This window comes from Pteropus alecto, unplaced genomic scaffold, assembly GCF_000325575.1.
Source record: "Pteropus alecto unplaced genomic scaffold, ASM32557v1 scaffold23, whole genome shotgun sequence".
Classification (NCBI taxonomy): Eukaryota; Metazoa; Chordata; class Mammalia; order Chiroptera; family Pteropodidae; genus Pteropus; species Pteropus alecto.
The window spans coordinates 2,213,980-2,239,227 of NW_006435837.1; the positions used below are offsets into that span (position 1 = coordinate 2,213,980).

General features: G+C 33.6%; 1 protein-coding gene across 6 annotated transcripts in view; it reads right to left on the minus strand.

The window, feature by feature from the left end:
- The window catches only part of CNKSR2 (connector enhancer of kinase suppressor of Ras 2), a 265,996-nt gene that overhangs the window by 185,650 nt on the left and 55,098 nt on the right, over positions 1 to 25,248 (minus strand). For all 6 annotated transcript variants that reach the window (XM_006911616.2, XM_006911617.2, XM_025046618.1 and 3 more), the window contains exons 2-3: positions 17,853 to 18,016; positions 7,045 to 7,247 (exon numbers count right to left, since the gene is read on the minus strand). In XM_006911616.2, coding sequence (XP_006911678.1) covers positions 7,045 to 7,247; positions 17,853 to 18,016 — 367 coding nt within the window. The remainder of the gene's footprint in view (positions 1 to 7,044; positions 7,248 to 17,852; positions 18,017 to 25,248) is intronic.

The window sequence follows — 25,248 nt, forward strand, 5'->3', positions numbered from 1 at the left end:
ACAATAAAACTATTTTTTAAAAAAGATGTAAAATATAAGCACTTCTAGGGAAACAATCATTAACAAAAAAATACTACCTAAAGACTATTTTTGCTTCATTGAAGCATAAAAATTGGCATTTTAATTAAGAATTCAAAAATGCTTCTGGCATTATTAGAAAGAGTTTGGATTGATTGCTAGGTTTGAAAAAGTCAAAGTCTGTTAATAAAATTCTAAAAACTTAATTCAAAAGTGGTAAGATGAAATACAGCATGATTTTCTCCATAAATATTTAAAAGACTCTCATTTGATTTTCAAACTATACCAAAAGAAAAACCTGCTGATGACTGAATGCCTGTAGCAAACTGAATTCTAAGGCATGTCTTCCACTTTTCTGGACACTCGTATTTCAAGTAGGACAAACTTCTTGCTGAAGATTAAATGTCAAGACAACCAGAAAAAATCTAAACATATACCAATGAAAATATTGATTTTTATCCTGCAGTGAGTTCTCCTAGAGTTTTAGTTTTAAAGGCAAATCATATACAACCACACCAAGAACAATTCTTAGCCAGCAGATGTTAATGTTTGGTATTGGTGATTTTGGATATATTTGTACATTAATAAAAGAAAGCTGTCAGACAGGGTTCCAATCTCTGTGAGTTACCAAAACTGATCACTCAATCATGACTTAATGATTATGAAATTAAAAAAAAATTAATCTCTATAGAGTAACTGAACATGATTGGCTCAAAAACAAAACAAAGAAAGGAATTCGTTCTTAACTCTAAAAAAAACCCCAAGCTACTTAGAAAAAGAACATAGTGGCTTTAAAGGAAATAAAATTCATGGCAGAAAAGTTTTTCAATGCCAGAAAGTTTTTCTTTAAAAAAGGATAAAATCCTTGGCTCATCAATAAATGCATGTTATAGAAACTGCCCTACCTAGTTCTTAAAAAGTACGCAATTTTCTTAAATCACAGGGATAATTCAATGCTTATACTTCTTTCTAGTGTAAAGGTTTTGACTCTATAAGAAATTATTCTTTGTGTATTCTTTTCAAACCAAAGTATTACATTTATGAAAAGGTTGCTACTGGTTAAGAAATCCTAATCAAATTAGAAGCTAATATGGAAAGCTAAAAAGTTAAATTCATAGTGCAATCTGGAAGGCCTTACTATTTCCCAGCACTACTGAGGCTGCAGGGCAGTCCATGAACAGTGGCAATGCTACATCGCTGCTCATCTCTGGAAAAAGAGGTGCCCAGTAGGAGCAGTGAACATATGAGGGGAAATAAGACCAAACAACGAGCCACGGTATCTGGTAGTGTTTGAAGTAGTTTTCTTTGTCTCTAATATTTTTCCTTTTATAGAATTAATTTTTGTCCTATAGTTTCCTATTACAGAAGAAATTAGTTTAACCATTTCCTTAGATAAGGCTAAAGATGTGAAAGAAATCTTACTTTTTTCTTAAAGAAAAATTTTTTTTTCCTCAGGACCCATTAAAAAATTCAACAGGCCCCAAATGGAGTCACTTGTGCTAAGCCCCATGTCGACAAACCAACACAATTGCAGTTCAGCCTCTCTCAGGAGTAGAATTTTAAACCAATCAGTCTAGAATTTTCTGATGAACACTAGTGAGGTAATCTGCCAGATAAGACCCCTGAAGTCCTGGCCCCTAAGGGAAGGTCATCTTGTCTGAAGTAATCCTTTTGTTTGTAGCTTCCTTTCCCCAGCTCCCTTCTGCCTATAAAAGCCTTCCATTTTGTACAGCTCCTCTGGGCTACTTTCTGCTTGCTAGATGGGATGCTGCCCAATTCATTAATTGTTCATAAAGCCAATTAGATCTTAAAATTTAGTTAATTAAATTTTATTTTTAACATACCCTAACTCTTATGCCTTAAACACTTTGAAGGTTTTCAGTGATATAAAAAGATATCTCATTGATCTCTTCAAAATGGAATGATCTTGAAAGGTATTTCAGAAACAATCAAAATTAGGTATTTATGCTAAAAATGAGAGAAAAACTTTCACCATAAATGGGAAAATACACTTCTATAAATAACAATTTTGAACATTTTTAATGATGTTGCTGTACAACATGATATACACAGTGATCTGTAAAACTCCAAGTATAGATTGATTTGGCAATGCCATATAAAACTGCAAGAAAGATGAAGTGTGAAAAACAGCAGGATGTAGTTTAAAAATAGACAAGTAAACCATGCATTGAAAATAAACAGTAAAGCTACCAACTGTGATTCATCTCTGAGGCTTTTCCTCTGGGAAAGTCTGCTGTTTCATTCAAGTCAATATTTAAAATGGGAAGAAAAAAAGGATTTTGTTAGCCTTAGATTTTATTTTAGTTAAGAAACGTAAGAAGCTGGTTTTTGAAAATAAATAAACATTTGAATGGAAGCACCACTGATTTTGGAGTTTTTATGAATTGTAAATATTTTTCCCCTAGCACTTTAGCTCTTTTTTTAAATTTATTTTCTTATTTATATTTAAAAAAAAATTTCAATTAGAGTTGGCATTCAATATTATTTTATACTAGTTTCAGGTATACAGATAATAATTAGACATTTATGTAATTTATGAAGTGATCCCCATATTATTCTAGTACCCATCTGGCACTATACATAGTTATTACAATATTAATGACTATATTCCCTATGCTATACTTCACATCATCATGACTATTTTATAACTACCAATTTGTACTTTTAGTCCCTTTACCTTTTTTATCCAGCTCCCCAGCCCCTCCCTCCCACCTGGCAATCATGAGTTCTTCTCTGTATCTATGAACCTGTTTTTATTTTGTTTGTTCATTTATTTTGTTCCTTAGATTTCACACATAAGTGAAATCATATGGTACTTGTCTTTCTCTGTCTGACTTATTTCACTTAGCATAATACTGTCTAGGTCCATTCATGTTGCTGCAAATAGTAAGATTTCATTTTTTCATGCCTGAGTAATATTCCATTTTATATATGTACCACAACTTCTTTATCCAGTCTTCTATGGATGGGCACTTAGGTTGCTTCCATATCTTGGCTACTGTAAATAGTGCTGCAGTGAATATAGGGGCGCATATATTTTTTTGAATTAGTGTTTTGCATTTCTTTGAATAAATACCCAGAAGTGGAATTGCTGTATCATAAGATAGTTCTATTTTTAATTTTTTGAAGAATCTCCAAATTATTTTCTATATTGGCTGTACCAATTTGCAATCCCACCAACAGTGCACGAATGTTTCCTTTTCTCCACATCCTTGCCAACACTTGTTTTCCTAGACCCTAACTCTTAAGTCTTAAACCTGCAAAATTTTTCAATGATATTAAAAGATCAAAGTAGAAGAAGAAATGAATTCTAAATAAATAAAATTCTATATAGTGATTTGAGGTATCAAGGACAAAAACAGAAAAGCGGTACTTTTTAGCATTTGAAGAGAAATACCAAAGTACAAATAAAGGCTTAGATATGCTGCACTCCTAAGAATTACTTCCTCTTTGAATTGTATCATATTCCTTTGTCATGCTGCATCTCTTTTTTCAATGCTAATTCTTAATTCTAATTCTAATTCTAATAAAAGTCTGGACTACATGTGAGGAAAACAAAAAGCCTAAACATTTAACTTGGCAGTTATAGATAAAATCCTATTACATTTAAACTGATTTTGAGACCTTCTGAAATGTATATTCACTGAGGAGAAGTTTAGATATTCATACAACCCATGGCAAGAAGAAGAAGCAAAGTCGAGTTCCCAAATATAGAAGTAGCACTCATCATTTGCCTTTCCTCTTTTCCATCACCACTAAAAGATTAAGAATCTATGAAAAGGGAAAGTTAATGTGATAGAAAACTATCCTGAAGGACAAAACATTTCACAGAAAAATTTATTCAAAGAGGAGTTTCACTTAACTTTAACCCACTACCAATCCATGCATTCCAGTTTTCATGAGTTCTAAGTAAAAACACTAAACTGTTGCTGGTGAGGTCACATATATCCTGATTCTCTAGTCCACTACATACTTTCAGTCCTTACCCTATCTAATCTCTCAGCAGCATCTGACACTACTGACCATTTCCTTTTTCCACTAAAACTCTTTATTCCCATCTTAAATGTTCTTACCACACACACACAAAAGGTAATAATGTGAGGGAATAGATGTTTTAACTAACTTTATTGTGGTAATCATTTTATAATAAACAGCAAACCATCATGTTGGAGTCCTTAAACTTACACAATGTTATATGTCAATTATATCTAAATAAAGTTGGAAAAAATAAAACAACACTGAAATTTCAATACGAAACCAAAAAACAAACAAAAACTTTTACCGTCTTTGATTCCATGACACTACTCTCAACTAATTCTTTCCCACCTCTCTGCTTATGCCTTCTTATTTTTTTCAATAAGCTAAACTTCTAATCATTCTTCTGTTGTTGGTAGTTCACAGAGCTCATTCCTCATCCCAGTTCTCTGCATTCACTCAGAAATATTTATTGATCATCCACTACAGGCCAAGAACTCTTCTAGATAATTGTGATATCACTGAACAAAGCATAAGAAAATCCCTACTGTCTTCAAGTATACATCCTATAAAGAGTAATCGGACAAAAACAATAAGAATAATATATAAGTAAATTATGTAGTGTGTTAGAAGGGTGTAAATGTTATAGAAAACACATAGGACAGAATAAGAATATACTCTATAACTGTCCTTAGACTACATATTAATTTATCTGTGACTTTAACGATCACCTATATTTTAACTATTCTCAAATCTCTATCAACATATCTTTTCTGAGCAGCAATACTATAAAGACCTTTCCACTTTAGTATTCTCCAGCCATCACAATTTATCATGCCCGACACTCAACACTTGTCTTCCACCACAGCCCGTTCCTCCTATTTTGATAATAAATAGCACTACCATCCACTGTGTCAGTCAAATCAGATACCTTTTATTCACTATGAATGTGTCCTTTTTCCTTAGTCTCTAGATCGTACCTGTCACCAAGTCTTATTTATCTGCATAAATATCTCTAACATTCTCCCATCCTCACTGCTATTTCTATAATTAAAAATCTCCATAAATAGCATGGAGAGGATCAATTCTGTAGTCAGATGCCTGGTCTGAATACTGGCTCCTCCACTTACCTGCCATTTGGTTTTGAACTTAACCTCTTTAAGTGCTAGTTTCCCTATCAGTAAAATGAAGACAACCCTCCTAGGGTTACATTATTAAATGAGAGTGCCTGGAGGTATTAGCATGAGAATCACCAACAGTATCAGCAGTAAGATTAGTTCTTAAAATACCCTCTTAACTGGTTTCCCTTCTTCTAGACTTTTTCTTCTCTAATCTTTCCTAACACTGTAGCCCAAGTAATCCTCAAAATTCACAGATCTGAAGACAACAATGACCCTAAACAATGCCTTCAGCATTAAGTTCAAATGTCTTATTAGCATGGCAAATATTTTTTTCTCCTTCTTTTTCTTTCCCTTTTAAAAGTTAAACTGTTAAAGCATCATCATTATACACAAGTCAGCCTGGAGCTGAGCTTTTTTTGTAAAAGAGCTTCAAAACATAAACTTCAGTTTCCTTTTTCAATTCACAAAAGTCTCAGTCAGTAGAAGATTGTAAAGTTATCACAAAGTTGACTTTTTTTCCTTTCAAGTACATATTTCACCTTTATGGTCAAAATGTTAAATGGCCTTTGGTTTAATTGATCTCTGTGGTATGATATAACATAAAATAAGCATTTTGAGAACCTTTGCAGCAATGAAAGCCAAACAGATGATTTAAATTATTTTCCTTTAGATTTTTGGTCACAGTTTCTCTTCCTAGGAAATAAAACACCATTGACTGACTTTGTGGATTGCTATGTGTATGTTTGCATGTATTTTTGTATGTGTGTGTATACTTATGTGAGTTTAATGTGAATTGGCATTACTAAGAGCATCTTATTAGATAATAAAAATAATGCCATTATGAAACATTATGAAATACAATAAAATTTCAGAAACCATTATAGTGTTCTAGAAGTTATTGATGTGATTTTATAAACAGCCATATCTGCCATTAAGAAGTAAAAACATTCCCTAATAATTCTATTTCATTTATTTATTTATTTATTTAACGAGTACCAATGTAAAAAGATAAATAATGAAATACACTAAATACAAATATTGAGGCTGAGCAAATTTACAATTATAAGGCAGGTAATAGTAAAGAAGATATAACTAAAATCAATTGTGTTCTTTAAGCTTTCTGGTAACTGAGAAGCCTCCCAAAACAAGTGTATTATGCTACTTAAGGACTAAGACATATTTTAAATATATTTTGCTTATTGACCATTGTATAACTTGTAGAATTATTTATTTAAAGTGTAATTACTTCAAACAATTGATAAATGTGGTTTAGACAATTATGAGAATTAAATTTTAATGATGTCATAATGCAAAAGAAATATGTTGTCATCAATTAATTGTCAAAAAGTTAATAATATATAGCTTAGAGTTTAGATTTAGTATCATGTTATGTGTTATTATTAATATATCTAAATTTTGATAATATAGAAATAAGTAAAAATTACCTTAACTTTCACTTTAAAGTACAAATACTTTATTTTTAATATGACCTCATATTTAAAAAAAAACAATATAATTATATGTATATATGTGTGTGTGTATCCTACTGATATTTATTCAAGAACAAATTCTGGTAAAATTATATATTATCAGAGCTTCTTGTGAAAGACAAATGTATTTTAAATTTTGATTATTTAACCATATAACATAGTATATACTCATAAAAATTTTCAAAAATGAGTTTATTTAGTTTTTTTTAAAAACAGTTGTAATCTGTGTTACCATTAAATGTTTAACCAGATATAATTTTAATCTAATTTTTTTCATTTCATATTATGAATTATAAAGAGACATTTGTTACTTGATATTTCTCTACCTCTCTAATCCTTTCACAAGAAACCATGAAATAATGTTATATTCAAACCGGTGTCCAAAGAAGATTACTTATGAAACATTTGCAAGATTTTACCTGTCCAGCCAGGCAAGCAGACTCTTGGCTGCTCCAATCAGATCCACAACCGAAGTCAAAAAGTCATTTGGCAATTTTCGGCTGGTTCTCCCATCATAATGGCCACTCCTTCTCCTCCCTGTTATAAAATTCTGTAGATTTTTGGCAGATGCATTCAACTTGTGAGAAAGGGTTTTTAGATTTTCTGTTTCCAAGCCATAATTCTGAATTATAAAGAGAGAGAAAACAAATATACTTAAAGTCAATAATTCACCCATCCATTAAACCACCTACTGAGCACTTTACTATGTATGGGCAACGGAATTAGTTTTAAGAGTTATAAATAAACAAGACAGGATTTGCAGCTTAGTTGAACCCTCAATCAAGTGAGAATCTGGGGAAACTTCTAATAAGTTACAATAAAATGTGTTAAGTACTAATGTGAACATGGAAAGATGAGAGCACTATATATTGGAACTATAGCACTCAAGACAGAAAGTTTATAAGAATTCATAAGCGTTTTTTTTAACCCCACACCTACATTCATTTACTTGCTAAATTCATTATTATCAACAATTAATTTTGAGTACCTCTTCTATTAGCGCATGCATAGTCATGATTGCAGGTACTAGGAAAAATTCTGCTTCCTCAAAGTGAGCAAAGCAATCACAATTCAACAATAAAAAGGAGTAAATCATAATGTACCTTTTTTCTGTGTCTTCTCCTTAATGACTCTCATAAAAAGTTTCTTTGAGAATATGGTGCCAGGAAAAACTCTGCTTCCTCAGGTGAACCAATACACATTTTCCTTTTTATGATACAAATTATGAAACTACACATATTTTTATTTTTGCATGGTTGCATTAGCTCAAATGTGAAGCACATCTAAGGCAATCATAGTGACTTTCTGGTAAGTGTATTTCTTTTCATTAGTCTCATTTTTAAATTTCTATTAATGTTTATTACTTTACCCTAAACATTTTTTTAACAAATTGCTGCAGAAAGGGGTTATATAAATAAATAAAAATAAGCTTTCTTAAAAAAAAACATATTCAATAAGAAAATATTATAGGATTACTTCAAATTAACTTTAAGGAAATATTTCATAAGTTACGATTAAGTTTTAAAACAGCTAATTGTGAAATGTAAAACATCTCTAAGAAAGGCTATTAACCTGATCAGAGGGTGATCTTGATCAAACTACTTAGCAGCATGCACATTACTGTCATGTGTAAAATTAAAAGTATTATCACCTTATAGAAAATCATAAAATCCAAAGAATGTTAAATAGCCTCTGAGGCCCAAACAATTCTAAGTTTGATTTGCCCTCCTTTTACAGTTGATTAAAGTTAGACACTGAGAGATATTTTGGTTTGCTTATAGGGCTCAGAGTTTAGAGAAGACAGAGTTCATCATGCCACCTGTTAGGGGAATGCCTCTACTATAACTCCTTAGCACCAATAGTCTACTCCTGCTCAAAGCAGGGTGGTGACAACAGATGAAGCAAAATAGAAGATAAAATATTGGGGGAATAAAAAAGAGAAGCAAATGGTACAAGAATTTAGCTATATTATTAAGTCAAAAACCACTGGATACCTAGTTTATATAAAATTTAGGTTTATTTTTTCTATAGTAATTTTAGAAGAGAGAACTTGGAGGAGAGAAAAGGAGACACTAGAGAGGATTTGGATACATAAACACTAAAAACCAAGTCATATTACGTATGTTACTACTAAAGATTTAATAGTGATAAAAGTCTGATTGTTCCCTGCTGGGAATTAACATTTTTATGGAAATAACACTTTTTTTTGGAGCCATGGATTTTTTTTTAAAGAATCATATTGTAATAAATATTTGCTGCTTATTTTAAATTACAATATTCTTCTCTCAGGTTAAAAGGTTTGGCTGTACGAACAAAACAACATTCAATTCAAATTCTATTGCATCTGAGCATGGATTATCTGTGAAACATTTGAGAGATTTTATCCAGCTTGTCACTATATTAAGAAGAAAATCTCTTTATAAGTTTATAAAAGATACTCCCTAATGACTAGACAGAACAATTTGTAATTACGTTGACCACATGTAAATAAAACTTCTGAAATCCTTAAAACTATTTTTGAAGTTTTTTCCCATGTTAAAGCATTTTCCTTTAAGTACAATAGTGTTTGCATTTTTAATTTTTGTATATTAATAATTTTAATGAAGAAATATTTGTTTATAAACAAATTATAACATTCTTACAGAATTTCAAATTATAATAGTTTATTAAAGAGGATCCTAATCGATCAACCTGGAAATAGTTTTGTTCTGTAACTTTTATCCTCCACAGAAGATTAATTTAAGTTGTATCTATTCATATAATAGAAACATCAAATATTTTATTAGAAAAGGTAAAAATAATTTCAAAATACAAATCTTATAAATCAAAATCTGAAGGCAAAGTAAAAATATCTTGAAGTCTTCTAAGTTTAAGATAATACTAAAATTATTATTTTTAATGCAACTCAAGAATTAGAGAATATAAAAATCTTCTGGACAAAACCTCAAAGAATGGATACCCTGAGAAGGCCTCCGAACTTGGAAACCTATAAAAGAAATGTCCTATGTTGAGTAGAGGTGAAAAATAAGGAGGACAAAGGAGTGTAGAAGCAAGGAGAGATGAAAGATTAGTAGAAAATGGAGAGGAAAATTCTTACAACTGATCCTACTTAAATATAACTAGTTAAATTGATAATTCAAAAGCATTTTTTTCAATACTAGAAGAGTTGTAAAAATAGGTTAAAAGCTCATCCATATATAAAGGTATCTATGTGGTACTATTTTAAGAAAAGGGATGGATTAATCGATCTCTCAAGTTAATTTTTATCATGACGATTTTCAGTAGCTCAAAATCAATTACTGCCGACATAGATATCTTCTTGCTATTTCTTTCATGAAAGGGGCTGGTTTACTGTGACTTGCTAAGTCACCAGTAAATCATACTCCTTCACCTACCATGTAAAGAAGGGACAAGTAAATGAAGCACCCCTTTGCTTTTGGCCAGAGGCAATGTACTACCTCAATTTTATAAAAATGCAGGTTTATTTGTTATGGACTTGCTTTACACTGGATATGCATGGGAAAACTAGGAATTACTATTAGTATAGAAAGGACTATACATCAAGAAAACAAAAGCTTGGACAGAAATGTACTCAGTAATTTTCTTTGTTCTGTTACCTATTTGTTTAAATACTTGGCCAATAGTATGTCTGCCAAGAACCAGTCTGACTAGACTGATTCAACATAGCCAGTCTAGTTGTAAGGAATTGGTGCTAAGTTCATATTGTTCTCTGTCAATTATATGCATGCAAAAGCACATCCAAGAAATGAAGGAACACACTTAATATTTTAGAAAATCGAGTTGGCTATATCTTCACTAGTGACAAATTCTCACTGAACACTTAACTAAAAATATTCGATACTGGCACCACATTTTACAATGTCAATGCTATTTTATTCAGAGCTCTTAACTTGAATGTAGCATGTAGCAGATGTTTAAGTTTTCTAATACTTTGCTTATAAATGAGTGAGTCTTAAAAGGATTGCTTTAATGAATTTTTTAGAACTAAATTATTTTGCGATGAATGAACCAAGCAATTATGTTGCAAAGAAACAAATCCTAGCAACTGCAGATGTCAAAATTTTCTGGCAAGGAGAGTGGGCAAAATGGCATAAATGATAGAGGCTTTGTTCATCCCCTCTTTCAACTGCATCAAAGGTATGATGGTAACATGGAGCAAACAGCAAGCAGAGTCACCTGGGGTCTAGAGGAACAGGAGTCTTATAACTAGGAGAGAAGTAAGAAATCATCCTGCAGTAGTAGGAGGTAGGAGGAGGCGAAGGATGTGAGGCTGCCAGTCCCGAGCGGCTGAGTGGGACAGAGGCTAGGCAGCTGCAGATGTTTCTTTTAAAGGGGTCGTGTCTGCGACTGTATTTTATGGTGATGGACTTGCTTGCTTTGAGCACCAGTGCTCTGTCGGCTGCTTGTGAGGCACTAGAGAGATACAAGGGAACAGAGCTGTTGGAGCAAGGGCTGGAGGCAAGGATCTCTCCAGGAGAGAAGTGCCAGCCTTATCCATTGTTCCTCTATTGAGCCCTCCCCCTCCCAGTGTTGGACACAGTGCCTCCGTAACTGAGACAACATGGAACTGGATAACAGAGGTCGCTCCGCCCAAAGAATTCCCTGAAACTCTGACTCTCCCAACTTGTGGCCCCACCCAAGCCACATCCAACTGTGTCCTCAGTGAGTCCTGTGTCCCTTGCCAAGCAGCTCCAAGACTCACACTAGTGGCAGCTGACCTCGGTTTCTGGTGTGGCTTCTTGATGCAACTATAAGCACAGCATCTGTGGAATGCTGGCTGAATCTTAACAGGTGGCCCCAGAGGGGCACAGGCTGAGGCTAAACTTGTCCTGCAGCTGAACCCCTCTCAGGTCTGTGCCACTGGACACCTACAACACAGAGCCACGGCAATAAGACCAGGAGACTGAGGAGCTTTGCTTAGTACATAGAAACAGACATAGAAAGGCAGCCAAAATGGGAAGACAAAGAAGCAGAAACCATATGAGAGAACAAAACAGAGATTCAGGAATAATGGAGTCAAGCAATCTAACAGATAGACTTCAAAACACTGGTTATAAAGACGCTCAATGAACTTAGGGGAAGTGTAGATGAACTCAGTGAGAACTTTAACAAAAGAATAAAAAATATAAAAATGGAAATAGAAATTGAAATTATAAAAGGGAATCAACCATTAGAAATGAAGACGACATTATGTGAGATGCAGAGTATATTAGATGAAATAAACAGAGTGGATGAAGAGGATTGAACCAGTGATATAGAAGATGGGGAAGCCAAAGACACTCAGTGAGAATAGCAAGAAAAAGAAGCCAAGAATATATGATAATAATTTAAGGAGCCTATGAGACAAAATTAAATGTAAAAACATCCATGTCGTAGGGGTACCTGAAGAAGAGGGAAAACAAGAAGTTGAAAACCTATTTGAAGAAATAATGATGGAAAACTTCCCTAACCTGGTGAAGGAAATAGACATAAAACCCCAGGAAGCACAGAAAGTTTCAAACAAGATGAGCCCAAAAAGGCCCACATCAAGACACATTATAATTAAAATGCCAAAGATTAAATACAAAGAGAGAATCTTAAAGGCAGCAAGAGAAAAGCAGTTAGTTACCTCCAAGGGAGCACCCATAAGACTGGCAGCTGATTTCTCAAAAGAAACTTTGCAGGACAGAAGGACTTGGCACAAAATATTCAGCGTGATGAAAACCCAGGATCTACGACCAAGAATACTTTATCCAGCATAGCTATCATTAAGAGTCAAAGGACAGATAAAGAACTGCCTAGACAAAAATAAGCTAAAGGAATTCATCACCAAGGGATTCTTTACAAGAAATGTTGGAGAGATTCTTTAAGAAGAAAAAACATGTATGAAAAATGTTAATAAAGAATGATAGTAACTACATACCTATCAACAAGTACCTCATGGAAAAAAGTTAAGTGCTCCAACCAAAAGATAGAGTAGCTGAATGGATAAGAAAACAAGACTCCAACATATGCTGCCTACAAGAGACCCAGTTCAGATTAAAAGACACACAAACTAAAAGAGGATAGAAAAAGATGTTGCCTTGATGGACCTAGAGGGTATCGCGCTGAGTGGAGTAAGTCAGATAAAGACAAATACAACATGATTTTATGTACATGTGGAATCTAAAGAACAACATAAACAACAAAAACAGAAACAAATTAATAGATACAGAGATATTTTGAGGGCTACTAGAAGGGAAGGGGGTTGGGGGATGGTAAAAAAGGGCAAAGGGATTAAGAAGTACAAATAGGTAGTTACAAAACAGTCATGGAGATATAAAGTGTTACATAAGGAAAATAGTCAACAGTGTTATAATAAATATGTAAGGGAGAAGAGGAGCACTAGATTTACTGGGCTGATCACTTTGTGAGCTATATAGATCTCTAATCACTATGCTGTACAACTGAAATTAATATATCATTGTATGCCAACTATACTTGAAAAAAACTCATTGAATTGTACAATGCAAATATGAGCAACTAATTGTCTATTATATTTTGATAAAGCTGGAAAGAAAGGTAAACTACAAAATTTTTTTTTCCTGCAAAATGCCTATTATATGGAAAGTACATGAAGAATAAAATGAAACTGTTTTTATCCTGTCATAAATGATTCACTTATACTTCCCAATAAAAGGTGTATTATCAGAACATAAATTAAGGGCTATACATTAAATTATGTATATTTTAATTTATGCTTTACTATTTCAGTTAATATACTGTACTCTCTATTTAAGTGTACTAAATGATAGCATAACAGCTTGAAAGAGTTAATCCACCTCCAAATCATGAACAGTTTATTTCTTTCTAGAATAACATGGTACAAACAATACACTTGGTGTTTAATGAATAAATGTTGTATGAATAAACAAGTTACTAAATAAACCTGATTTTCATCAGTTGCCATAGCATTTATTCCCCATGAGGACTAACTTTAAGATAAGGCAGATGAAAATATTGCATAGCTTAAAAGAAACAAAGGAATTTGGTAATTGTTCTGTATCTTCCTTATACTAGAATCAGAAACTTCAGAGTCAGAGGCCATGTCGGCACGAGAAAAAATTACAGTTCTCTGGAGTAAGGTAGAGACCTTCATTAAGATAACATTAATTTAATCCTCTGTGTGCTAAGCACTGGTCAGGAAGCATACTGGAGGACCAAAAAAAAATCTAAGCAAAGAATTATAATGCGATACAAAGTGTTAAGTTGCCTTTCTTCCCATCACTTTCCACTCTGCACCAGTCAAATGAAAATCCTCATTTCTCTCTGAACACTCCATACTCTTTCACAACTGTCTTTACACTTGATATTTCTTCGGCCTAGATAAATTTTCCCCAAACTTTTGTCCAGCACACATCTACTCATTTTGCAAGTCCCAATACAAAGCCCACCTATACTTCCTGGATCCCTCAGCAATGTTCACCATTTTCTTCTGCATTCCCTTAGGATTTTCTTTAAAGAAGACTGTTGTCTTCTTTAGCAGACTGTATATGTCTTAAGAGCACAGACTATGCCTTTTTCACCTTTGTATTCCCCATGATAGCACTGTTTGAACATGAATATACAAATGTTGAAAGAAAAATAAATATAGTAGATGTAAGGAAAAAGTACAAAGGCCAGTAGAAACATTACAGTTTCAAAGAGACAGGACATAGTTCCCCATTCTCAACAGCAGAACTATTGGCCTAGTCATCTCACTTGCTGATGAGGGTTCTCACCTCCTTATTTTATAATGGCATGTAGAAGTAAATCAGAATTCATTGCTCAGAAATTTGCTTTATATTCACCGGAAAACATCTGTTGCAAAAACTGGAAGATATCTAGACTTCTAATGTGGTGATGTATAGCTATTAGGAAGCAGTGAAAACGAAGTTTAAAATTTGACTTCTCTGGAGAATGAAAGGAATTTATTGCTGAATAAACAAACAAAGAATGAATTTAGTGGGTTTTTTTCTGTGTTAAGCTCCAGAAGATAATGAAGTTTTTGCAAGAAAATGATGTAATTCTATGGTGCTTAAACTCAGAACTACAGAGGGATTAAAACTCAGCATATGAAAGAATTTACCATAGCTCCATGGCTCAAACATCAAAATGGTCTAGTCATATATCTCTGATGCCATCCTTTTAAGTAAGTTTAGGTCAGCAGAGCTTGTGCATGGGCCAAACTCAAAAGCCTTCAGGTCCAAGCTATCTGTAGGTAACACTGTAACCATCGATCTTTCCTTTTTGAAATTGGCAGTGAGGGAGCCTAGCACATGATTGGTTCATCTATGAGGAGCCCTGCTTATGAAACATACACCCTGACTTCGAACTCTGACATGCCCAACTATTACTGTTATAGGAGATTTGGCAAATAGGGGACTGTGAGATCAGATGATCATCTCCAAGCCACTTCTATTGCACCTTCATGGTCACTCTGGCTTGGATTTGGAGACCAGTATGCAAAAACGCTATAGACCCTTGCCTTATCCCAGGTACTCTTTTATTTCAGGTACACTTTCTATGATCTGATTCAGATAAGGGATTAGTGTGCGTGCGTGTTCTGGTTTGAACTGATTTATCTCAGGAATAGAGAAATAAGAAGATCCTCACACTATCATGTGCAAAATGTGTGAATTTTCTCTCATCGCCACTTTCAAAAAATATTTATTCAGCATACACTCTTGCCAGGCATATGTGCTAATTAGGTGTTCAATAAGCATAGTCACTTTTCCCACATAGCTTACAGTCTAGTGAAAGAAACAGACATTAAACTGATAAATACAAATATAAATACCTAATTACAAAATGACATGAGGGTTAAGAAAGAGAATAACAGTGATGGTGGTTGGGGGGTAATTTTAGACCAAACGAGGGTGAGGAAGTGATCAAGGATTGTCTCTAAGGAAATGACAAGTAAGGTAATGTTTAAGTGGGAGATGCTATTCAGTATGGTTTCAGATTCTACTCTTCTTTAGAAACTGCTTTCAATCAGGTCTTTTTTCCTTGCTTATCCTATTGGCTTTTTTTTTTTTTTTTTTGGTGAAATTTGGTGACATTATTGATGTGCCCTGATGAAAATAATACTCCCCATTGCTTTTGTGACAACTATTTTGTAGTTGTCTTCATGCTTCTCTGACTGCTCATAAGCCTTCTCTGTAGCTTCCTCTTCTTCCTACTCAGCCCAAATATCGAGCTGCATCCTTTGTTCTTTATATTCTACAGGCTCTTCCTGGATGATCTATCATGGTCTCAATCCCTATACCCTTGAGACCCCAAAATCTGTATCTTCAGCCACTTCTTAACTCCAAATTCATATGTTCAACAGATGCCTCAAATTCGACAAATTCAAAACTCAATTTATATTCCCACTTAAATCTATTCTTGCTGCTATTCTTGCTGATTTAGATAAGGAATAAGTGTACATGTAAGAGTGTTGATTGATTCTTGAATTACATTTAATTATCTACTCATTTCTTATTAATCATCATCATCATTATTGCAAGATCATCTGCTCTATCTCTGCAGCTAGAAAAGATGGAATCTTTCTCAACTCCTTCCTTTATCTCACCCCTCATATTCACCAGATCTTCTCTCTTCCTGTTGCATATCCTAGTTTAAGCCCTACTCATAACCTGAGTAGATTATTTTCAACATTTCCTAATTATTCTCTCTGTCTTGTTTATGCTCACTCCATTCTATCCTTTTCACTACCATCAGTTATCTTAAAAAAATTATTTGATCATTCTTGCACGGTTCTCCGATCCCCATACTAGGAAATACAAATTTCTTATCATGATGTTAAGGTATTTTACAGTCTGGCTCTATTATTCTATCTTTTATAGCCTAATTTTCTGCCACTGTTTCCCATCTATGTTTGTCATCCCAAATAGCTTACCATTTTTCAAATGCACCAGGCATGTGTGCCTATTTATGTGTTGTTTCGTCTGTTCCTCTACCTACCAAACACATGTCCATTATCCTCTACTAGGCTGCTTAACTGTTATCTCTTTTGTACTATAAACCCATCTATCTTAGTCAAAGCTAGTTATTTTCTCATCTCTGCCCCCATAATACGTAGCTCATACTTTCATTTTAATAATTATACTACAGTACTGCAATTGATTATTTGTATGTCACTCTCCCCTACTAGGCTTTTCAAGAGGGCAGGAACTGGATCTTACATCTGACACACACAGTGCTGAGTGTATTGATCGATTCTTGAATTATGTTTAATTATCTAGTCATTTCTTATTAATCATCATCTTAATAATAGAAACTACTTACTAAATGCCTACTGTGTGTCAGGCACTGAATTAAACACTATTTAAACACTATCTCATTTTCTTTTCATACCACCACCAAAAGGTAGCTGCTATTATCTCCATTTTAAATAAAAGAACTAAATAAGGCTATGGTAAAACTACTTGCCCACAAATATCAGTAACTTCAAGTGTCAGTAATTTCAATCCAAGATTTCTATATTACAAGATTTATGTTCTTTCTCATTGTAGTCCTAACTCCCTCACAAATATCTGGAAGAATTTAAAACCAGTCAGGTTAGTGTTATCTTAGCTAACTAACATGGGCAAAAAAAACCCCTATGTTCCTCTCAGAATATCTAATGTACTAATAGAATCTTGCAGGATTATTGACATTGAATTATCTTGTCTAATTAGGCAATGCTCTTTTCATATACAAAAGTAACCATATAATGTACAATATTCCATTTTTATTGGGTGTATACATAAAGAAGACAAATAATTTGATTACTTTAAGGATGACTTTTCTAAAATAGGATAACTTAATATTTGTGATAGTAAATCAAAACTTTTAGAAAGGAATGGACTTTATACCTGATTATATACAATTGGATATTACAAATGCTCATATGAAAGCTCCCTCAGTGAGCTCTAATTTAAGTTTTTCAAGCAGCCACATGTAATGTCACCACCAGTTGAGTTACAAGCCACTTTGATTTGTAATTTGGCACTTTATATTATATCAAATTCAATGAAGTAAGAAAATACCACATCCGGCTGGTTGAGAATTGGGGGATTTTTTTCTTCTTGCATTTAAATTTTTTTTTAAAAGAGAAGAAAAAGAAGGAAAGAAACAAAACATAAAAGAGGAAAAAATAATTTTAAAAGGAGAGAAAACAGGAGACAAAGTGAAGTCTCCCTCCTTGCCAGTTTTATGTCCTTACCAGTGCACACAGAAGGTCAACTGCTTCCAAGATCAGTTCCTGATGCCCAATACGGCTGACCCCCAGATCTTCTAGCTCCTGATGTGTAATGCGCAGTAGCTGGTCCCCACTGATCTTCTCCCTCTCAAAGTTCTTAATATACTGCTGCAGACAGTCATCAAGACCTGCAAAAGAAAAATATGGAAGACGAGAATAAAAACTAGTTAAACCAAACAAATAGGAAAAATAAAACAAGCATTAACTCCTACCAATCCACAAGTCCAGTCCCTTTCAACTCTGGATTAATTCAATCATCCACCTTTTTCCAATCTATATATAGGCTGCAGTGGGGTGGGGGGGGGCGGTGAGGTGGCACAGAATACCTTCATCATATCCCTAGTTGTTAGATTCCTATTTGAATTTTCCTCAGCAATTACCGCAGATGCTTTACCTCTGGTCTCAGCCGTTCTCGTTGTTGACTATTTCATAAAGTGTGCTAATGGGCAGGTTCTCCTCCTTCCAAACTTATCTGCATCCCACTCCTCCTTCCTTCTTTAACCCCATTGCAGCAGGAGAGATACCCTTCTTCCTTTACAAGGCTAATCAGTGTTCTGGAATCTCATCTTTTGTCATCTTAACACTACTTCAACAACTGAAAAATGAAATACTCTCTTTCTTTATTTCAACCACTTCCTATTTATGGACTCTTTCTATGTTTGAACCACTGACATCTTAAGAAAATAAAACTTTTCCCCTTTCCTTGATTTCCTTGATCCTGTGTTTCCCACTAGTCTGTTATTCCCTTCAGAGTCAAGCCCCTTACCTTTATTTCCTCACCTGTAATGTACTCCTTAATCTACTATCATTTGTGTTTTACTCAAATCCAAAAGTGGAAGTCCAAAGTGAATACATTTCTCAAGAGTACTCTGGGCACTTTGTAAGTGATTGGCTAGACCATTGAATGGGTCAGATTCAATTACCTATGAAATGTCCTCATACAAATGATGAACTGGACGAAACAGATAATTTCTCTTCAGATTATTAAAGTAAGAAATACCAAGAAAATAAGGCAATTTGCAAATACTAAAAGGTCTTGATTATGTCAAGTAGGGAGATGAAATTATGACAAAGCAGAAATTATAAGCAAGTAGAGAAAGCAGAGATGAGGTTAGAACAAATGTGCAAAGGGAAGCAAAATCCCATAATAGAAAGATTATGTAGCCACGGAGAGAGCTGCCTGGTTCTGATAGGGTCTAGTACCAAGGTCACACATGTCTTTATTATATTCTCAAACTTTCTTAAAGTAACTTGAGTTACCCTGTAGTCTGTCTATACTATCTTCTTTTTCTTTCATTCTCCATTAGTATGTGTACATTGCTCTCTCCTGGTTCTCTTGCTTTTTTGTCTATTCCTTCTCAGTCCCCTTTCAGGACACTTTGTCCAACTATCCTAAAATATTGTTGCTCTCCACTCCAAGGACCCCTTTTTCCTGGCACCCTTAACTCTCACTCTTTATATTCTAAATGAACAATCTCATCCATGCCCATGTCTTCAACTACCATCTAACACTTCAGACCTCCCACATAAATGTCAAACCTATGTATCTACACATCTCAACATGTCTACAATTTTTCATTTTCTTCTCCAGAGGAGTCTTCCTTGGTGTATTCACTGTCTCAATGAATAGCACCACCATCTTTCCCAATATAAAAACCAATTATATAGGAGCCATCTTAGATTTATCCACCTTCCTTATATCTCTGATTCCAACCAATATCCATGTCCTAACAATTGCTCCTCTGATATATCTCTTACATATATCCTTTCCTCTCATTCTCCACTGCCATCTTCCTAAATCAGGCCATGTATCTCTCTCATCTGGACTAAAGCAGTTTTATGGTTTTCTTGTTGCTTCATGATCCCTTCCAATTCATCTTTCTCAACATAAAAATTCTGATGTCATTATCTACCTCAGACTTTTTCAATGTTTCCTCATATTTATGATGGAATAAAATCTGAACTCATTTATCGTGTTCAAGGCTCTTGCTGATCTAGACTTTGCCTTCCTATACAGATGACTCATCCCAGACATCCTCCACACTTCCCAATCTCCCACTCTACAAGCCTCCACTACAACAATGCCTACATTATAGTTCTTTGTTCCCATGTCTGTGTGCCCAATAAACAGCCTAAAATTTTCTTGAAGTTGGGCATTGTGTCTTCTGAATTTGGAGAACCCAGGGCTTAATGCAATGACTGACAAAGAGCGGTGTTTAATAAGTATTAACTGAACAAATTAGGCATTTAATTTTGTTATATAACCTGGCCAGAGCAAAAAAGGAGCATTTCATATAAAAGCTAATTCTAAAAATACAATAGGGAAAAAGTGTTTGGTACATGGCATTTTGAGGCACTCATGTCTTGATACATTGCTGAATAATATGAGATAGAATGTCATTATATTGATTTTTCTTATGATTCCTCTATGTAAAGGAATGATAAAGGATCTCCTAGAGCACCAATGAGAGCATCATTATTAAGGTAACAGAACAAGTCACATAGTAAGTGGCAGGCTAAAAATAAGGGAGACAGGCTTATCTTATATCTCATCAATTGGTGCCTAATTTAATTATTAAAGTATATTACCCCATAATATAGGAAGTATCTTGGTAAATATACAGTTAGGATATAACAAAATTATAGTAATGTGACTTTTTGTCAGTATTTATGAACTAGAAGGTGCTTTTATACATTTTTTCTCACCTGAATTATAATCAATGACTTTATAATATTTTCGAGTTGTTGTTTTGACTGAAAGGTCAAAATCAACATCTCAAATTTGTGTATGGAGAAAATATGGTCCAGAAAGAGTCATCTAAAAAAACACAAAAATGAATAAATTATAAAATAGGACTAAAGATCTAAACCTCATGATTCTAGGATCTATGCAGCATACATGTAATAATTAAAACCGTTCTCACTCACACACTATTTTATTGAAAGTGGAGCTTTATTTTATTTTCAAGAATGAGAAATTCTTTAGTGATTATATGACTAGTCTTCAACACTGTAACAGTAGATAGAGAAAATGACAAACAAATATATACCAGATTTTAAAAATTTTATTGCTACCCCATTTTCCTAAGATTTTAACTTCTAATGTTGCATGAATTATTTCCTTAGGATCCGCAAAATGTTACCCTTTCTCATTGATATGTTATAAATAATACCAAGTAAAATTTATAACCTCCACTTACTAATTCCCATCTATTGTTCTTAAGAAAACACATAGAAAGTACATTTTGATCCATACTCTAAACCACACAAATTTACCATGAAGAAAATCATACACTTGTCAATTGAAACATTAAACAAACTATTCTCTTTGTCTAAGACCATGCCTTAAAACAATTGAAAAGAAGGCTTGAAATCATAACTATGACATGTGCCTGACTGTTTTGGTAAATTACACTGTTTTCTACCATCTATAGGGAAGAGGAATGAACATAATCATAGAGCTAGAAAGAGGTTCCAAAAATAATGAAACATTTACAAAATGATATTTGCGATGTATCCTAAGGATGAACAAATTTTCAGTAAATCAATGATATTACAGAAGAAAGATGAAATAAAATAAAAAAATAAATCCACCATAATGTGGAAGTAGAAATGGAATATGCAAATTATTATATTTAATGTTCAAAATCTTTTAAAAAAACATTTAAAATGGATGTTAGAGAATGACTGCCCCTACTCCAGGTAATTTTACTTTATATGTCATTTTATACATAACACATGTGCTCTTATATAAAAATGGAACACACTCTGATGTTCACAGGAAAAAAATAAGAATGTAAATTCATTTGTTAGAGTTCTGTCGCCACTCACTATTTACTGTGAAGAATAAAGAACTACGTGAAGATTTGTGAGGACCGGTGTCCCTTCTGCAAATTAAGTTAGGAAATTAAAACAAACATGCATCAATCCAATATCTTTTTGTTTCCTCATATACAGGAATGAAAATTCAAGGCAGAAGATCTTACTTTTTAAAGCTAGTTTTGAGTCCTCTCATTTCACTGACACTGCTTTTTTCCATGACCAATGACCAATAATACCAGATTCAACTGCCTCATTTCCAATCTCATTCTCCCTAAGCAACTTATTTCTCTATTTCTACCACAGTTTTTCCAGTCTCAGACCATCTTTGATGACTCCCCAATTTAATCTCTTATCTTCCAGTTAGTGAGAAACATAATTTCATTCAAAATAGTTCTTGCTCTGTCCTCTCATTTCTGATCTCACTGTCAACAACTTATTCATGCTTACAGCCTGCCCTGATACCTAGCTGCTCCCTCTGGCATCGGTATGTCCAGTCTATAACTGTCACATCCCTAAAAACACTCCTTGATCAAAACCACTTCCTGATTCAAAAATTTCAAAGAATTCTCCTGCTAAAAGGTTAAAATTCAAAGATCTTTTTAATTTTTTTTAACTTTTAAGCCTTTTTTGGAGGGAGGGGACCTCCAAAAAGTGTTAGGAATCAAATTCCTAAAGATTTAGTTCTAGAACCTATGTAGCATTCAGGTATTAATTGCAACATCTACTATAGACAATAATGGCATTTTCTATAATGTAAACAGACAGAAAGCTCATATAACCACATTTTTCTTCTATACATAGGACGGTATGTAATGATAAATAATCTAGCAGAAAACAATTCATATTTAAGATCTTGTGTTACTTCCTAAAACTTCTGGAAAGGATAAATTACATGATGCAATATATATATGCCTTACTGTTGAACTGTACACCTGAAACTTACTGGATTTCGTTAACCAACGTCATTATATAGATAGATAGATAGATAGATAGATAGATAGATAGATAGATAGATAGATAGATGATAGATAAAATTATATCTAGTAGCATTTCAATACTAAGAGAATTTTACTGTTTTCTAATTATTGGCAAACTGGCCAACCTATGTAAATGTATAGGATACTTAACAGATACCCAGAATATTTAATAAAGCAAATTCCTGAAGTATTCTAGAAAATGAGATTTTGCTCTAGAACCTATGTAGTTAAACAGTTCGTTTAACAATTCCTATATCGTTTTGGGAAGATACAGCCACAGAAATTCTTGATGTAATTCAGAGATCAGCTGGTTATCACTCTTACTTAGTAAGTAAAAGTGTATTTACTCTTTTACTATAATCAGCTTTACATTTTGTTTGACCAAAATAATAAGAAAAACTTTTCTTCAAAAGCATCTACACTACTAGACAATTCTAAATTCCAATAAAAATGGGCAATGTCTACTTTAACGATTGACAAATAATACAAACAAGAATAAACTATGGGACATCTACAACATAGAATACTACTCAGCGATAAAAAGGAACTACAAATACACACAACAACTTGGATAGATCTCAAGGGTATGTTGAGAGAAAATGGTCAATGTGACAGAGGTTATACTGAATGATTCCATTTATATTATACAATGAAAAAGGCAAAACAATAGCAGCAGAAAAGAACAGCAGTTGCCAGGGATCGGGAATATGAAGAGGTTGTGACTGTGAAGCACCATGAGAGAGGGAGTCTTTGGGGTAATGAAACTGCTGTATATCCCAGTTGTGGTGTTGGTTACTTAAATCTGTACATGTGTTAAAACTAATATAACTGTAGCACCCTAAATGTCAATTTTATTCTATTAATTTTAAAAATAAAAAAATTAAAATTACAAATGAATTATAGGCTACGCTATGTTTTGAAAATACTATTAAAATGAAAATTTTGTTGGAAAAAAATTCTTTCTGACATTGTTTTATCATAGTGTATGACATAAAAGACTCAAGCCAGGGAAAAATGTTGCCAGCATTCCATTCAACAACTATTTATGAAGTACCTACTAAGTCTGTGGTGGCTTAAGTATATTGAGGCCTTTAACTAAATTTGATGATTGGCAGACCTCAGAGGCTATAAACAGGATTCTGTCTGGGAAGGTTAGTATAGGATGCAGGGTATGCATACTGATGAACGCAGTAGGAAACCAATCACTGCCCTGTGGTCTTCGGAAGGCTTCTTGGAAGGCCAAGCCTCACTATACTGACCATCACCATTTCTACTCTCCCCAGACCTATTTTTTTCTCTAACAACTTAATGTTGTCTTTAAGACAGGGACTAAAACAAAATCTCGATTGAGTGGCAATATGTCAATTGTCCCATTTTGCAAAACTATTTTCCTTGCAATCTGTTTCTGGTTCTTCATTTTAAACCAGAGTAGATTTTATCTGGTTTAAAACTCTCCTCTCCTATTAGATGCTCAAAAGAAAACAAAAGTAAGGAAGAACACTATATCAGCATAGAAACTGATAGTGCCAACCACTTAAAGATTTAATATTATAAAATAAAAAGGCACTCAAGGCTGTTGGCCATCTATTATCACTACTATTCGATATAGTATTGGAAGCCCCAGCTACAGCAATTGGGCACAAGAGAAAGATATAAAAGGCATCCAAATAGGGAATTAAGAAGTCAAATTGTCAGTTTTCGCAGATGACATGATGCTCTATATAGAAAACCCTAAAGACTCCACTAAAAACTGTTAGAAATAACAAACAAATACAGGATACAGAAAATAAAAAGGTTCTAGAAGAAAACTGGGTTCCGTATCAAACCAAAGCCAGAAATAGGAAAGACAGATAGATTTGACCACATAAAGATTGTTTTTGTTATGACATATCAAATCAGAATATTCACAAAAAAGTACTTACAAATATATCCAATGATATACTACATCAAGGCCAATTAGAGAGGGCAAAGTAATCCACAGACACACTATCAAGTTGCTTAAAACTGCTTAATTTTAAAATACTGATATATGGTAATCTGAGACAACAACCTTTAAAATGCAGTGGCACATTACACAAAACAATGTTCGAATGGTTTTGTAAATTTGTAAAGTTTTGTATACAGAACATGGTAAATCAGCTAAATGAACAGTTTTTCTCAAGTGGTTTTTAGGACAGCTTACAAACATTTAAATGTTCCTTATGTAAAGATGAAATAAACTCTAAATATTCTATACAATTATTTCAAGATTATCCTTTCTCTCCCAAATTAATAGTTTCAGAAAGTTTTAACTAAAGCTGAAACTGTTTTCTCTTTGCAAGTCTTCGCAGTCCTTATTAAAAATATTTTATTAACAGAAAAACAACTTTAATATGAGTCACAGGTAGGAATTAGTTGTAAACCTAGGGATTAGGGATGTCTTTCATTTTACAATCTAACAGATAATCATTTTTGCTTGTTTGTTAGTTGAACAAAGTTTAAGGACATCCTTAAGCCCTTCTCTTATTCTGGCTCTATCTCTTAAGGATAGGCCCTATCCTTAAGCCCTATCTCTTATTCTG